The sequence below is a fragment of the Misgurnus anguillicaudatus genome, chromosome 23 (genome assembly GCF_027580225.2).
Source record: "Misgurnus anguillicaudatus chromosome 23, ASM2758022v2, whole genome shotgun sequence".
Taxonomy (NCBI): domain Eukaryota; kingdom Metazoa; phylum Chordata; class Actinopteri; order Cypriniformes; family Cobitidae; genus Misgurnus; species Misgurnus anguillicaudatus.
Genome location: NC_073359.2, coordinates 20,598,456 through 20,614,805, shown reverse-complemented (window position 1 = coordinate 20,614,805; position 16,350 = coordinate 20,598,456). Strand labels below are relative to the sequence as shown.

At 34.1% G+C, this 16,350-nt stretch overlaps 1 protein-coding gene and 1 long non-coding RNA gene across 3 annotated transcripts in view; both read left to right on the top strand.

Annotated features, from left to right (window-relative positions):
• The window catches only part of frem1b (Fras1 related extracellular matrix 1b), a 136,768-nt gene extending 131,654 nt beyond the window's left edge, over positions 1-5,114 (top strand). For both annotated transcript variants that reach the window (XM_073862231.1, XM_073862232.1), the window contains 2 exons: positions 4,224-4,309; positions 4,379-5,114. In XM_073862231.1, coding sequence (XP_073718332.1) covers positions 4,224-4,309; positions 4,379-4,593 — 301 coding nt within the window. In that variant the 3' untranslated portion in view covers positions 4,594-5,114. The remainder of the gene's footprint in view (positions 1-4,223; positions 4,310-4,378) is intronic.
• Positions 639-1,063, top strand: LOC141359575 (uncharacterized). Its single transcript, XR_012366087.1, has 3 exons — positions 639-688; positions 839-923; positions 1,009-1,063. It is a non-coding gene; the product is annotated as an uncharacterized lncRNA (long non-coding RNA).
• Positions 5,115-16,350: the final 11,236 nt, after the last annotated feature.

Below are 16,350 nucleotides of genomic sequence, written 5' to 3'. Positions count from 1 at the left end.
CTGTTTTACACTTTACCTTTTTTATTTGCACAAATGTTTACAGAAACAGTTCTTGACAATATATTTAAATGTGTTTTTAGACCGTCATCTCCCAGTGGTCTTTCGGCCGCATTCGCGCCTCCTCAGCCCCAAACGCCTCCGTCGTCTCAGTAAGTTTATCAAAGTCTCTATAAATTCATCTGTAACCAGTCTAGTATTACGTTTAGCTGTGTTTTAAATTTTTTATTGTTTAAATGTTAGCAGAAACAGTTCTTACAGTATCTTTATTTGTATGTGTAGACTTTCACCTCCTCAAGATCAAAGGCCTCCTCTTGCGCCTCCTTCTCTACCTCCGTCCAGGAAGCGTCGGGCTCCATCTCCTCTACAGGTAGATTTAAACTGAAGCCTTTAGCAGGACTTAATGTTAATTTCAATGTTTTTTAATATACGTGTATTAAATCTTAATTACAGCAAAATAATGGAGTCAGAGATGAGATGGAGCCAAAGCCAAAAAAGGCCAGACTGTTTGGGCCATTGGATGAGGTCACGCCTCCTCAGGCCCAGACGTCCTCTCAGGTAGATTTCACCAAAGCCCTAAACATTATTAATGACAATTTCATTAGGAATTTCATTTATTAAAACTTTGATTGTTTTATTTACAGCAAAATAAAGCAGACGCTGGGGAGGCGGACTCTTCTTCTGTTTCTCAGTAAGTCTTTATTTCAACCTTAACCTTTGTTATATTACATTTAGTTTTTGATTTAAGATCTTTTATCATGTTTTAGATCTTTTAGTGATATTTTAATTGTTTGCTGATGCAATTCTCACAGTACTTTTATATGTTTTTATCTAATCTCAGTCAGCCAATCCAGCAAGTGCCTCCAACCGTCTCTCCTCCTCCTCAGCGTCGCTGTCTAAAGCGTCCGGCTCCTTGTACTGCTCAGGTAGATTTATAACAGAGCTCTGAGCAAAACAAATTCGATTAAAAAGTTATTTAGCGTCTTAAATCTCTGTTTGCTTTCTTTGCAGGAATTATCTGAAGACATGGTCTCCCCGATCAAGAAACCCAGACTTGGATTGATTTAAAAAATATCAAGAGGAGCATCAACCTGACCTCCTCAAACCCCACCCTCATGTGGAGAAAATAAATAAAAATATTTTTTTATGAAACAGAGATTAGTGCAGAAAACAAACATTATTTGAGACAATTATTATGTTCATTTATTGTGACAAACTTAAATGTAATTTAAATGTAATCAGGTTTTACCAACATTTCCATCACCCACTAGAAAGCAAGCTTACTGTAAACCTAATAAGACAAAGACCCAAGTTAGGTTGAAATCACTGGGAGAGAAACTTCACTTAATTCTTATAGTAACACTAAGCAGAACAGATCACAGATGAGTTCAAGCAGTAAACTGTAAACTAACTTAAAATCAATTCAAGATCTTGACATCTTCTAACAATCTGATTACAAGCTTAAAAAATCAGAAGGTTTAAAAACGTCTCCCTACAGCTTATGACGTATAATATATGAGATATTTCTGACTGCAGCATAACACTTATTTTTATTATCATAAGCAAACATTAAAGTTGATTGGTTATGACATGGACGACTAATGAAAACTTGACCATATATTTTTTTTTACTATGTAAAGGTGAAAACATCTGTAAGGTTTACACTGTAAGAGAGATCGGTATATGAAGTGTTGACTGTTAATGTTTGTATATGATTCACATTGTTTTCTTTATCACATTGCATGCAGGGATCTTGATGGCCACATGAAGGAGGTGACTTATAAAGCAGCACAATATTTTATTCATCTGTTTCCGAGGTAAGTCATTTTATTAAAAATGTTACTTTGTAAAGTCACTGTTTTATTATTATGAGTCATTTGAAATGATAAACATCCAGTGATGCTCTGAATGAACTGAGATATATTCATAAAAACATTAACACACAGTGTTTCTGCTCATCTCATGTTATTCTTGATAGAGTAGTTTTGCATCCTTTATCTCTGAAGAGTCTTTAGTTTTATCAGATGTATAAAAGACAGATCAGCTGAACCCCTGGAGGTGAACCGCAGACGGAGCGAGTCACGAGTTTAGTTAATGACACTAAGCTTTATGGGACGTCTGCGCATGCGTGCACTTATGATGAGTGTTCAGCAGGCGTGGAAGCACATATTATAATGTTAAAGCAGTTTTATTACATTTACAGTTACAAATATCAATTGATGTCTATCTCTGTCGTAGAAAATTTATTTTTTTATTATTTTTGAAAATAAAATATTTTCTTAATAAAATTGATTGTCATTTGTTATTGGACTGAATATTTTACCTAATTTTGTACATTATTAATATATCTTCAAGTATCAGTGGTTGAATAAATTAAACGCAAGTTAATAAATGTTACGACACATTTCCACATCAATTCTGTCAATTCATAAACAAACTCATCACTCTCTTTTACTTATTAGATAATATGAGAAGAATCTCAATTTATAATAAATGTGTGTGTAAATACATTGTCATTATTGAGCCAGAAATGTTAACATATGATACTTAGATGATAATGCTGACATGATACAGTAAATGGGTATACAGAAACACATGATGCTAAATAATAATTAATTATTTAATAAGGGACAGAAGTTGTCTCTGCCTGCAGTCTCTGATAGGAATGTGCATTTAAAGGGATAGTTCACCCAAAAATGAAAATTCTGTCATTTACTCACCCAGGTTGTTATAAACCTGAATACATTTCTTTGTTCTGGTGAACACAACAGAAGATATTTTGAGAATTGTTTGTAAGCAAACTATTCATGGACCCCGTTCACTTCCATAGTAGGAAAAAAGTATACTATGGAAGTAAATTGGGCCCACAAACTGTATGCAAACATTTCTCAAAATATCTTCCTTTGTGTTCATCAGAACAAAGACATTTATTCAGGTTTGTAACAACATGAGGGTGAGTAAATTATGACAGAATTATTATTTTTGGGTGAACTATCCCTTTAACACTGACCCACACAATGACACAGGTCTTCCTTTTCACAGATCCTTAGCGTCATTTGGCATATAGTTGGTCTTTTTCTAAAGCTATGGAGATATTTGGATATATTGAATGATAAAGGACATATTAGAACATACATGTTACTATGGGCACTAATGTAACATTTCCATCCTCCAAAAATTTGCAGTTGCTCTAAAAAACCATAGGTTTCCATTCCTGTTCCTGAAGTTCACCACCTGTCCTTTAGAATTCAGTTCCAACCCAAATCAAACACATCTGAACCTGCTAATGGTGTTATTTACTTAAATGGAGATATTGAACAAAATACTTACAGCATGACACTTCTCTTATTATTTTTTAAATTAGTCTTACTTTTATTGATTTATTAAATATAACACGTGATGTTTAGATAACACTAAAGATCCTGTGTAGTGTGACAAGATGTGTAATATTCTTCAAATAAGAAAGGATTGTCATGTAGGGTATATAACATTATTGAAGTACATTCTGCTACTCGATACTTATAATAAAATGATCATCATACAGCAGATACTACACAGACTATATTTAATTATTTTATACTCAGTTAATGCAGTTATTCATTTAATTCACTTTTTCATTTCAAGTCAATATAACTTTTTATGGTTTCCCTGCCCTGCATTCAGCAACCGCTAGTGGGCGTAACAACAACAAACTAGTGGTATTACACTTTCACTTTGAAATTCGTCCAGAAAGGCATATTAATTAGTTAAATATTAACTCATAATTGACGAGATAACTCGTCAATGGCGGGGAATGAGTTAAGGGCTACTGTAGAAACATGGCGGCGACATCCATGTAAGGGGACCCACTGTGTACATAGATTAAAATGGCTCATTTTAACATACTGTAATAAAACAATACAGTTCATTATGTAAGGTCTTTATACACCACTGATAATATAATATATAGTTATGGATATTATATTGCATTTCTGTCAAGAGATCCTTCTAAAAGTTACACAATGCACCTTTAAATATTATAATATGTTGTAATGAGCTCTCATGTCATACAGTTGGACTCACCACCGGAGAAACTGCTATATTTTGGGCCCTGGTACCGCAAGCTGGAGCAGTGCACAACACGCTTGCATGTTGTAAGTAACACTTTTCTTGTTGTAAAGATTAAATATACACACATGCATATTTAATCTACACACAACAGACATCTTTTCTATTTTCCAAATTAGGCTTCAAAGCAACTTGACAAGCGTGCAATCGAAGATCGATATGAAGTGGATGTGGAAATTCGCTGGAAAGCAAGCATTCTGGATTGGTAAGTTTACAGTAGTGCACGAAAATGACTAATAGAGAGCGCTAAACAATATATTGCTATATTATGCAGGACTCACGGGCAGTCCAGAGAATTGGACTTGGACTGATGGTAAACCGCTGACGTTCTCAAAACTCAAGAAGGAATCCGTGACCAACCATCAAGATCCTGACCGCTCGACCACCACCTGTGTTTTGGCCCAAAGTCAGAAGACATGGATTCCTAAAAGCTGTATTGATGGATCAGAACACAGATATATTTGTTCAGCACCTGCACAAATCAGTTAAAACGTAATTTAATTTCATGGGCGTCGGAATTATAGTATGTGGGTGAGACAAGACCCAACAGCTTTTTAAGATCAATGATATTAGATCCACCTGAGGAATGCCCTAAAAAAAAACTCCATTTCGAGTTTTAGCTACAGCCTTGACTACCACACAGCTGATTTCGAACTTCATATTATTATATAAAGTTTTTATCAAATAAAATGTATATTTATAATTTTGGGAGGACCCACCCACATTTTATTTCCCTCCGGTGCCCATGTTTAATTTATGATGGTATTTTATTGATTAAAAATACATTGAAATTTTAAAATGTTCAGTGACATCCTTTCTAAAAATTAGCCATGGTTTTATTATAGTAAGATGAAATAACCATGTTTTTGGTGTATTTATTACTATTTGTATTACCATATTTTACCACAACAAATATCATGGTTTTGAGATCATGTTAAATTTGTGCTTCACTGTAGGTAAACCATGTTTTTGTAAGAGATTCTTTCTGTTGTTTTATAATATGTCATCAAATTTATGTAGCACTTATGTCACTGCAATCGTAATAACTATGCTACTGGACCAGTTCTAGGTTCGTTGAGTGGTGTATGTTATATTAGAAAAGACACATGAGACATGAAAACTTATATAAATTAATTAGCAGTTTACTGAACAGGAATAAGAATGGAATAGGTAAGTTAGTAAGATAAATAGAATAATTAAATAAATATATAAATTATTCAATAAATGTATTGATAAATATTTACCCCACAAAATGTAGATCAATAAATAATCAATAAATATTTACAGTAAAAGATGTGTCAATAAATAATCAATGTAGATCAATAAATAATCAATAAATATTTACAGTACGATATGTATAATAAATAATTTTAAATCCTTTATATTTAATCTTTTCTTATTTAAATAAGTTTAAATGGATTTAACTGGTTTAAGTATGGGTTTATTCTGGTTAGTTTTGTTCTTAGACCGGTCTATTAAATTTTAATCAGCTCTTTTAGAACAGTTGCTTTAACTATTTTTAAGCTATTTGTTTCTAGTTTTCTTTTAAGTTAACTCTTCTTTAAGGGAACAGGTACGTATTTTAGTGTGCTTATGTTAGTGTGATTGTTTCACTTTATAGGGTCTAACTCTTTCTTTGCAGGTAAAATGTAAGGATTTAAATGTTTCTTTTGTTTGTGCAATTGCTACACTTTGGAGTCTCACTTTAACAGAAAACATAAAAGAAAAAAAAAAATACAATACATCAACCAATTTTCATTCATACATTCACCTATTCACCAATTTCTCTATTCAATAAATCTAAATTATTGTGTTGCAATTTCAGAATTTCAGTTCAGAGGATCCGTCCAATTCGATGTGTTCAAAGGTCAATGTCCAATGTGATTAAAAGAATATAGCTCAGTGGTTCACTTTGTTCAGGTCAAACCGTGTAAGCGATCAGAGTGCGGTGTTTCAGTTCTTGCAGGTTAGAGATCCTTGGGTTGGCTCGCCATCTAGTATCCAGTTGAAATATCTGTTCATTCGTATGCTGTCTCGCAATACGCTGATTATCCAAAGGTCCAATCCGGCGTCGAGCTGTCCACAAACTTTTCCGTGTAGGGGAAAAAAACCTGGCCTGCACAGCAGGCCATAAAGAAAATGTCAAATATATAAATAAAATAAATTATCTCAACAGTAACAACTGCTTATTCTCATGTTTTACGCTGATAACGGAGGATTGCGATTCCTCTCGTTACTGACTGTCACCATGGTAACATCAAACAACTTGCTTTGTCGTTTCCCAAAATACAAATACATCAATATACAATGTCAAAGTATAAGGGAATAATCTTAATATTAAATACATTTCCCTTTTTTAACATAAAACATTCATAAGCTGATTGTACACACCGATAATTTGTTACACTGTAATATATATTGAACTCAATACACATTAAAACACAGTGAAACTCACCAAAACCGTCTTCAAAACACTCCTCAAAACCACCGCTAAGATGTTATAGGGATGATTCTCGATGAACAAAATATTAGAAGTGTTAAATAAGCCTAATTTTGGAGTTTAGTTTAAGGTGTCTGGATTCCGTGTGTATCTTATCGATTTTCCGTTAGCGTCTGCCGTTAATGTTAAAAAAACAAAACAAAACAAAACAGCTCGTGCATAACTGTGAAAGTGTCTTAAAGGGGCAGAGTGATATTAAACTAAAGGGATGGTTCAACATCATTAAAAGAATTAAAACTTTTACAAAATCAATATTTTAATATATTGTGTGGTTTCTAAATAACGTATTTATCTATTTATTGCTATTTATTAATTATATTATATATTATTCTATATATTATTTATTTCACTCATATTATTTATGTTTCTATTTGAACTGTGGGTTACATTTATATTAATAAAAACTATCTGTAAGGAGTTGTTAATTTGTGTAATGTCTACGCACACACAGATTTACCAAAGTTTTATCTTAAACACCACACGTTTGTTTACGTAACTAAATACATAAAAAGACAAAAACGTACAAAATGTCATGTTTATTTCTTTTATGACTTTTTCCATGTTTAAGTGATATAATTGGGCCCCCAGTGCTTTTATCAGCTTAGAAAATGTAAAAAAGAGCAACCCAGTTACTTAGTTTTGGTAAAGCATGTTAAAAATAGGTTATTAAAATTTGGCATAATTTGGGATAATACCGCCTTAACCTGCACTATCCAACCAAGACACTGCCATTTATTCACTATTGATCAAATTGTAATTTAAAGATGCATAATTAAAATTTTATATAATTCAAGTGCTGTAAGTTGTGAATTACCCATAAATATGTTATTTCCACAATATGTGTTTGAAATGGCAACTATAAATGTTTATTTCATTTGTTTTATTATATTTAAGTAATGAAAATAAACTTAACGTGGGTGTTTAATATCTTGTTACTGAATACTCATAATAACATACAGCAGACATCAACTAATCAGCTTGTTCATAATGCGATAACGCATTTTTTAGTTTACCTGCCTGCATTCACCAACCGCTAGGGGGCGAAAATCAACTTGGGACAAATGGGAGATTGTATGAGGTTTATCTGGTTCATTTCTGATTGGTTAACAAGCTATGGCGTCACTTAATTCTGCAGGCAGCTATGTGAGACTGCTATGATATCTGTTCAGGAGAACTTACTCAATTTTTTAAGGTTCATGTGTAATACGAGGAATAGTAATTTGAAATAAAATTAAACAAAAAGAATATTAAGGATATAATTTTGCTTTTTTATTTTTATTTATAACGGCAAATAACCACTAAATACCTATATATTAAGTGCGGGATGTAGAGCTTGAAATATGTGAATATAAGTGTATTTTTTATTTATTTTTTTAAATGTAAATACAAATGTATGTAACGTTACTCATTGATTCTGTTCATGCGATTTTGTGTTTTTTTTTAATCTTTTTTTGTGTGTGCGCTGTGTATTATCACAAAAGAAAATATATTTAAAAATGTTAATTTGTGTAAAGTATTAAATGTTTTGAATCGAAAACCATAATAAACAAGCATTAACTGAAGTGAAAATGTACATATTATTACACGTAAAGTATGTCTATCTCTATGGCTCTGGCTAGGCATTTTGGCTTCATCCAATTAAAACCTAAGGTGTAAAAAATGACAACCCGCTTATCCAATGATACGCTCCCTGGAAATTTAAAGGTCTCAAACCTTATCTGATTGGACAATACAGTAAAAGTCGGTGTCCTTTTGCTTAGAAGAAATTAATGGAGCAGGAAGACATGACTTTTCAGTGATAAGAATTGATATTTCATTGAAGATGAACATGATCGATCATACTAACCGGAAGCGCGCATGTAAACAATGGTGAATCGTTCGGGAATTTCCCCCAATTTTCATTGTTTTGGATTAACGTGGGATGCATTTTGAAGAGTGGACCCTTACTGGTGTTTCTTGGATTCGTTTGAAATTACCAGAACCATATGAGATGATATGTAAGTAACGTTACTAACATTCATATTAATAATATTATTCGGTCCGTCTGCATCATTTAATCCACTCCTGATTGCAAAAAAAAGATCAGAACATAAACAAAGTACAGATACCCATAGATGCGCCCGCCCACAGGCCGGTGCGGGTTACGTTTAAATTCTTGTGTTCAGTTTCAGTTTTTTACACTTTTTGTGTTGTGAGATTTTATTTTAAGATTTTTAAAGTGTCACGACAGCCAAATGACGTCAAAGTACCGCGAGAGCGAGTAGTGAAATCATACGTAGGAATCGCTCTCGCGGAACTTTGACGTCATCTGACTGTCAGTTCTTCCAGCGCTGCATGAAGTCAAACAAGCCTAATCTTTCTTGAACAAAAATTCACAAATTACAACAACATCAACAATTGTCACTAGACTTGCTGATATAATTTTAACAATAATTAATTTAGATTAAACTGGATTTGTACATTTGTGAAAACCCGGTGCCACGGCCTATTATAGATGTGCTTCAATATTATGTTAATAAATTATTTAACCACTTCTTATTAACTGTGCAACTTAAACTTGAAATAGATTGAAATAGAATAATGACAGTAGACACTGAAAAGCTATTGATAAACTTCTAAGTAAATGTACAAATCACATCGTTTAAATTAAACAGTCATTTTTAAATTATTTTAATAAACATATTTAATATATTTAATAAATAATAAATATTAAAGTTATGTATCTAATGATATTTATTAAATCATTAACCGGCTTTTTTTTTTTTTTTTTTTTTTTTTTTTTTATTAAAGAATTGCACAGTTTACAGAAACTTAAATCTTCATTATAAAGATAACATTGTGCATTTTACAATATTGCAGGTGCAGGTGCTTTAACATAAACAAAACAAAACAGAACATAAACAAATACTAACATCATCACATTTTGCCAAGGGAAATACAGATCTATAAAAAGATATCAAAATGTTTACACACATTCACCGTTTTTATTGCCTTTTGATTAAGAGAATATTTAATCGTATTAACATATTGCTTGACCTCAATGTTAAAAGCAATAAAAGATGTTTTGGAATGCGCAAACTTACATTTATGAATGTAAAATTTTGCCAAGAGAATAATAAGATTGATGATGAAGGTTTCATTAGGCCTAGTTTTAGTTCTGTTGAAGTCATAAAGGCCAAAAATAACATCCTTCCAAAACAGCTTGAAATCTTTATCAAAATTTCCTGCACTAAAATTACAAACATCAGACCAGAAATTTTGGACGAAAGGGCAGTGCCAAAAAAAAAAGGGTAACTGTTTGTTTCAATATTCTTAGAACAGAAAGTGCACATTACATCAATGTCTTTTTTAAATTTTCTAACAATATGATCATTAGATGGATAAAACTTGTGAATTATTTTAAAAGATATTTCTTTAATTTTGTTGGTCAACAAATATCTATTGGGTAAAAGCCAGACCTTCTTCCAGTCAATGTTATGCACAAATTTATTCCAGTATGGAACAACATATGGGACTGTGGTAATATCTGCTTTGAACAGGGATCTAATTAATTTATTGTTCTTACTATTGTTACAGGAAAAACAAATCCTACCGACTGAAGTGTCAGTCAGCGATAACAAAGTTAGTTGTTGCACATCCAGTCTTGGTTGAGCTCTATATAACATGCAGACACCAGAGGAAATTGCTCCAAAAACATTGGCATAATCTCTAGGAGACACAGGAATTTTGTATTTTTCTAGAAACTCATTATAAGAGTACAGACAACCATCCCTGTTAAATAATTGGTCAACAAAAATAATGTTATTATTAAACCAGTAATCAATAAATAAAGACTTATGTTTAAACAGAATGTCTTTGTTGTTCCATATGTAATATTTGCCGGGTGAAAAGTTGTGTTTGAAAATAAGAGACCATGAAAGGAAGGCCTGGCGGTGAAAGGATGACATTTTTACCGGGACTTTATCAATATTATAATTACAAGTTAAGAAGTAACTCAACCCACCCAGTTTGGACAGAATATGACATGGTATGACATTCCAAATGGAATTAGGGTTTTTAAAGAAGTTTTTCAACCAATTTACCTTAAAAGTGTTATTAAGAGTACAGAAATCGATAAAGTTTAATCCCCCCTTTTCATAGTCATTTGTTAGAACAGACTTCTTCACATGATGAGTTCTATTTTTCCACAAGAAGTTAAAAAGTAGCTTGTCAATCTCAGTAATATGTTTTTTGTCCACATACAGAGACAGAGCTTGATATGTTAACCGTGATAAACCTTCTGCCTTAGACAGTAGGGTTCTGCCTCTAAGAGAGAGATCCCGTAACAGCCAGTGGTTCAGCTTTTGTCTGGTTTTTTGAATAATAGGGTTGAAGTTCAATAAAGATCTTTTTTGTTGGTCCTTAGTAATTGTGATACCTAAGTGAACAAGTTCACTTTTAACTGGAATGGTACAAATAGAAGAATTCCTGCAGTCCTTAATAGCCATGATTTCACACTTATTGATATTCAGCCTTAAGCCAGAGGCCATGGAAAATTTTTCTATGGTATTTATTGCAACAGAGACTTGATTTTCATCTCTAAGAAAAAGAGTGGTATCGTCCGCCAGTTGAGATATAATAAGCTCTCTGCCTAATATATTGATGCCATTTATCTCACTTGATTTGATATGATCGGACAAAAGCTGGGCTACCAATAGGAAGAGATAAGGCGAAGCCGGGCACCCTTGTCGGATGCCTCTAGAGACATTGAACCTGGGAGACATACCACCTGTTAGTCTAATTGAGCTTTTACTATTGTTATATAGACTTTTAATAGCAGAGGAAAAAAACTCACCAAAACCAGATTTTTTAAGGGACTGTAAAATGAATGGGTGTTCAACGGTGTCAAATGCTTTGTAGAAATCTACAAATAGCATGAGCCCACCCTCCTCTACCATTTCTGGGTAATCTAGAATATCTAATATAAGCCTAATGTTATTTCCTATGTGTCTTTTGTTCATAAAGCCAGATTGTGTTTCGTCTATGATGGAGTTCAAAACAGACCGTAATCTTCTCGCCAATAAAAGAGCTAATATTTTATAGTCGTTGTTAAGTAAACAGATTGGGCGCCAATTGTCTAAAAATAGTTTGTCCATGTTTGGTTTTGGAATTAGGACTGTTATTCCTTGGGTCAGAGAGGTGGGGAGGCATTCATTTTTAATGGATTCTATGAAGACTTTCAGTAAAAAAGGGGAAAGATCAGCGATAAAAAATTTATAAAATTCTGAGGATAGCCCATCACACCCAGGTGATTTGTTATTTTTTAGTTGGTTTATAGCTTGCTGTACTTCTTCAAGTGCTATAGGCATATCACAGTGCTCTCTATCTAGATCGCCTATCATCTTCACTGAAAGGGAGTTTAAGAAATTATCAGACGCAGTTGGGCTAAATTGAGAGCTATACAAGTTTTTATAAAAGTTTGAACAAAACTCTGATATTTTACGGTGATCTTCAGTGATAGCTCCATTAATATTCAACTTTCTGATACTGTTGTTGGAGGAACGATGTTTCTCTAGATTAAAGAAATAACGAGAGTTTTGTTCACCTTCTTCTAACCATTTAGAGCGAGATCTGATAAAGGCACCCTTTGCTTTTTGCTGATACATTTCATCAAGTTTTATTTGTGAGTAAGATAACTCTTCTTTTTCCTCGTTCGTTAGGGAGTCAGATTCTCTGCAGGATAAGTTTGTTATATTAGAGACAATCTTTAACTCCTCCGCTTTCCTGGCTTTGACTGTTTCAGCACCAAACTTTCTTAAATATTTTCCTATCTCATATTTCAGCAGGTCCCAGTTGAGCCCAAAACAATTTTCTTTGTTTGCTTTATACCAATAAAGTGAAATCATATCCTTAATCTTAATTTGTACTACCCCATTTTGCAGTGCAGAACAGTTAAGCTTCCAATAACTTGAGTGTGTGGCAAGTGTAGAACCCGCTGCGATATTAAGAGATATGTAAATGGCTTTATGATCAGTTAAGGGAGTTGGGCAGATGCTAACATCAACATAATCCTTGTTTAAACTGTCAGATATAAGCCAAAAGTCCAGTCGTGATTGCCTAGAGCCTGATTTATTGCTCCATGTATACAATCTGCTATTAGGATTCTTTTCTCTCCAAATATCTGTCAATTTAAATCTTCTTATGAAGTCATTCAAGTAGGAGTCTGAACTGTTATGCTGAGAAGGTGGACTTTTATCAATAGAACCGTCTAAAATAATGTTAAAATCACCTCCTAACAATATAAATGCATAGGGGAATTTAACCAACCAACCTGTAAAAATGTTTTCAATTGACAACAAAAGGTTCACATTTTCTTTCTTAGTATTGTACCCATAAATGTTAGAAACTAAGTAGGTTGAGTCATTGTATTCAATAACTTGGCAGATAAAATGTCCGTCTGGGTCACATTGTGTGGTTAAGACATTTGCATTAAACCTGTTATTTAAAGAGGCTACCCCGGCTGAACGCTCTGTTCCGTGGGAGAACCATATAGTATTTCCCCATTGAGACCTCCAGAAGTTAGAATTGTCCTCCTTAGAGTGAGATTCTTGAAAATAGACAAAGTCTGATTTGAATCGTTTTGCGAACAAAAATAAAGCTTTTCTCTTAACACTATTACGAAGACCCCTGGCATTTAGTGAGACAAATGACAACATTAATAAAAACAAAAAATAAGAACTATAAAGATAAAGAACTTAACCTTAGGAAGTCTTATCAATACTAGTAGTCTTTAACTAAGTAACAGTGGGCTGTCGAGATCGACACCATATTTAGCATTATAACTCAGCACCATAATATAACCTTGATATCACTCATGTAAAAAAGAGTAACGTATATCATATAACCGTAGAAGTAAAAAAAAACGTATAAACATTATACCCTTCTATATATAAAACAGCAGGAACTTCACCTGCTATTTAAGTAACACAGATATTTTACCCTGAGATAATGCAATTCAGAGTAATTATCCTAAAATGGCATGAACACAAGGCACTTCGTATGCAAACCTTCTGATCTAAGCTTGATAGATCACAGATGAATTTCCGAACCGTTCACAAAACCTTTTCCTCCCACGAAATAGGCCGTTTTTCCTTCATCCCGAGCTTTCTTTATGTGCGGCCACAATTTTTGTCTGTTCTCTCTGTCCTCTTGAGTTAAGTCCTCTGAGAAGCGAAGACCGTGGTTATGGAGATACGAGTTGTTTTTAGCTGCTTTCCAAACAGCATCCCTGTATCTTCGAGAAATAAATCTCATGATAACGCCTCGAGGTTTCGTCTGATCTTGTCGGGGTTTCCCCGTCCGGTGCGCGACGTCTATAACAGCAGGGAGCCTCTCCTTTTCCTCCGGTAAAATCGCCTGACAAACACTGGTTACTCGAGCTCGCACATCCTCCTCCTTGTCCTCTGACAGCCCTTGGAGCCGCAGGTTCCATCGGCGGCTGTATCGTTCCAGCTCACTAACCCGGTTCATGGTTTTCAAAGCAGAATCCTCGTTCCTTTGCACCCTCTTCTCAATGTATACCACCTTTGCATTCAAGACTTTAATTTCGCCACGTACAGATTCCACCATTTTTTCGAGGGTGTCACTCCTGTTGTTAATAAGATCAGCCAAGGAGCGCACTGCATCGTCTGAGCCGAGCCCGGCTTCTCTAGTAAAAGTTGGTTTCTTATGGAGCGGAGGCTTACTTGGCGTTATGGGCAAGGGCGGGAATTCTTCTTCGAGGCTTGTTTGCTGGTTGAAATCCATTCCGTCGTTGGTATATTCGTGGTCGCTAGCTAAGCAGCTAGCCCCCTCCTCGTTGGATATGGAATCGTTATGACGCTTCTGTCCGGACTTTCTAGGCATTATAGTAGTGTTCGTTTAGTCTTTCGTTGAGAGTTTGTGTTAATCTTTCCTTATAAATTTATTTCAGCTGCATTTGCAGAGGTTGGCGGCCTATAAGTGCTTTAAAATCGGTTTGATGCCGAGAGCTCGTGACGTTTTTTTTTTTTTATTTAACCTTTATTTTACCAGATGAATCTCGTTGAGATGTAAAACCTCTTTTTCAAGAGAGACCTGGCCAAAATGGCAGCATAATTACAGAACAAAGTTACAACAATACACATACAAAACAAAATACGCACACAGCAAATACTAGCCAAAATCCTCATAAATATATAAACAGTTAACATTGGACTACTTAAAAAAATACAAGTTAATTGTACAATACGTTTAAACAACAAATTAATTTAAAAACACTGACAACTGTTTATGGCATCATTTTCAAAAACTTGCAAATGTCGTTTAAAATCATCAAGAGAAATCAATGTTTGATGACTATTCACTCCGCCATCTTGCCGGAAACCCATTAACTGCCATTTTGCCACATACTGCATAACCATAGATATGTATAAAGGCTAGATGGCTCGTCCGCGCTGCTGGCCAATGGAGTGCAACGTCCGCATTTTGGGGGCCATCTTAGGACAGGGCGCTCGCTCACTCGTAGCATTGAGTTTTAATGATGCAGGTACTTTTAAATGACCATAACTTGCTTAATTTTTTACCGATTTTCAAACGGTTTGGTTTGTTATAAACGTCAAAGATGTACCTATGACACTGCATACCTATACTAAAAATAAAAAATAAATTCATGAAACATGTTAAAGCATCCAGAATTATAGCCACGTTAATAACGTTTGTAAAAATGCAAACCGTTTGAAAATCGGTAGAAAATTGAGCAAGTTATGGTCATTTAAAAGTACCTGCACCATTAAACTCAATGCTACGAGTGAGCGAGCGCCCTGTCGTAAGATGGCCGCCAGGTGATGCCGTTAGGGACTCCGCCTTGAGCCATCTAGCCTTTATACATATCTATGTGCATAACCGTCCGTGACGCAGTTGGCTGCGCTGCATGACTCATGAGCGTGTGCCCAACTACGTCCGCTTTTATGCAAATACTTTTTGCTCATGCTCCGCTAGTCTGATTGGTTATATAAGCTATGGCGTCACTTAATCTGCAGGCAGCTATGTGAGACTGCTATGATGTCTGTTTAAGGAGACAATATCACCAAACTTACTCAATATCTTAAGGTTCATGTTTAAATACGAGGAATAGTGATCTGTAATAAAATTGACCAAAAATAATATTAAGGATATAATTTATTTTTTGTTGTTGCCATTTTACCTTTTATTTAATCAGTAATAGAGGAGAGGACAGAGAGGAGAGAGGGGTATGGAAGAGGCAAATGACCACGAGTCGGGAATCGAGCTCGGGTCGCCGAAAAGTGCAAAAGCACCACATCTCCAAGCGCTACATCATCGGCTCCGACAGATAAATAAAAAAGAATGTGTTATTTCGTTATTTATTTTTGTGAAATAGAAAATACAGAAAACATGTAGCCTACAGGTTACACCAAATTAACTGTTCAATAACACTCCCTCTTAATTTATTTATTTATTTACTTATTATGATGATCATTGTTGTTGTTGTTATTATCATTTCTATTATTTCAATCTTCTTTTCTTTTGTGGTTTTAATGTAATTTTTTAATTAATTACTTATATATTAAGTGCGGGGTGTAGAGATATGTGAATATAAATCTAACTGTTATATATATATTGAAATGTAAAAACAAATGTATCTAACGTTACTTATTGTTCTGTTCATGCGATTTTGTGTTTTTAATCTTTTTTGTGTATGCGCTGTTTATTATCACAACAAATTAAAA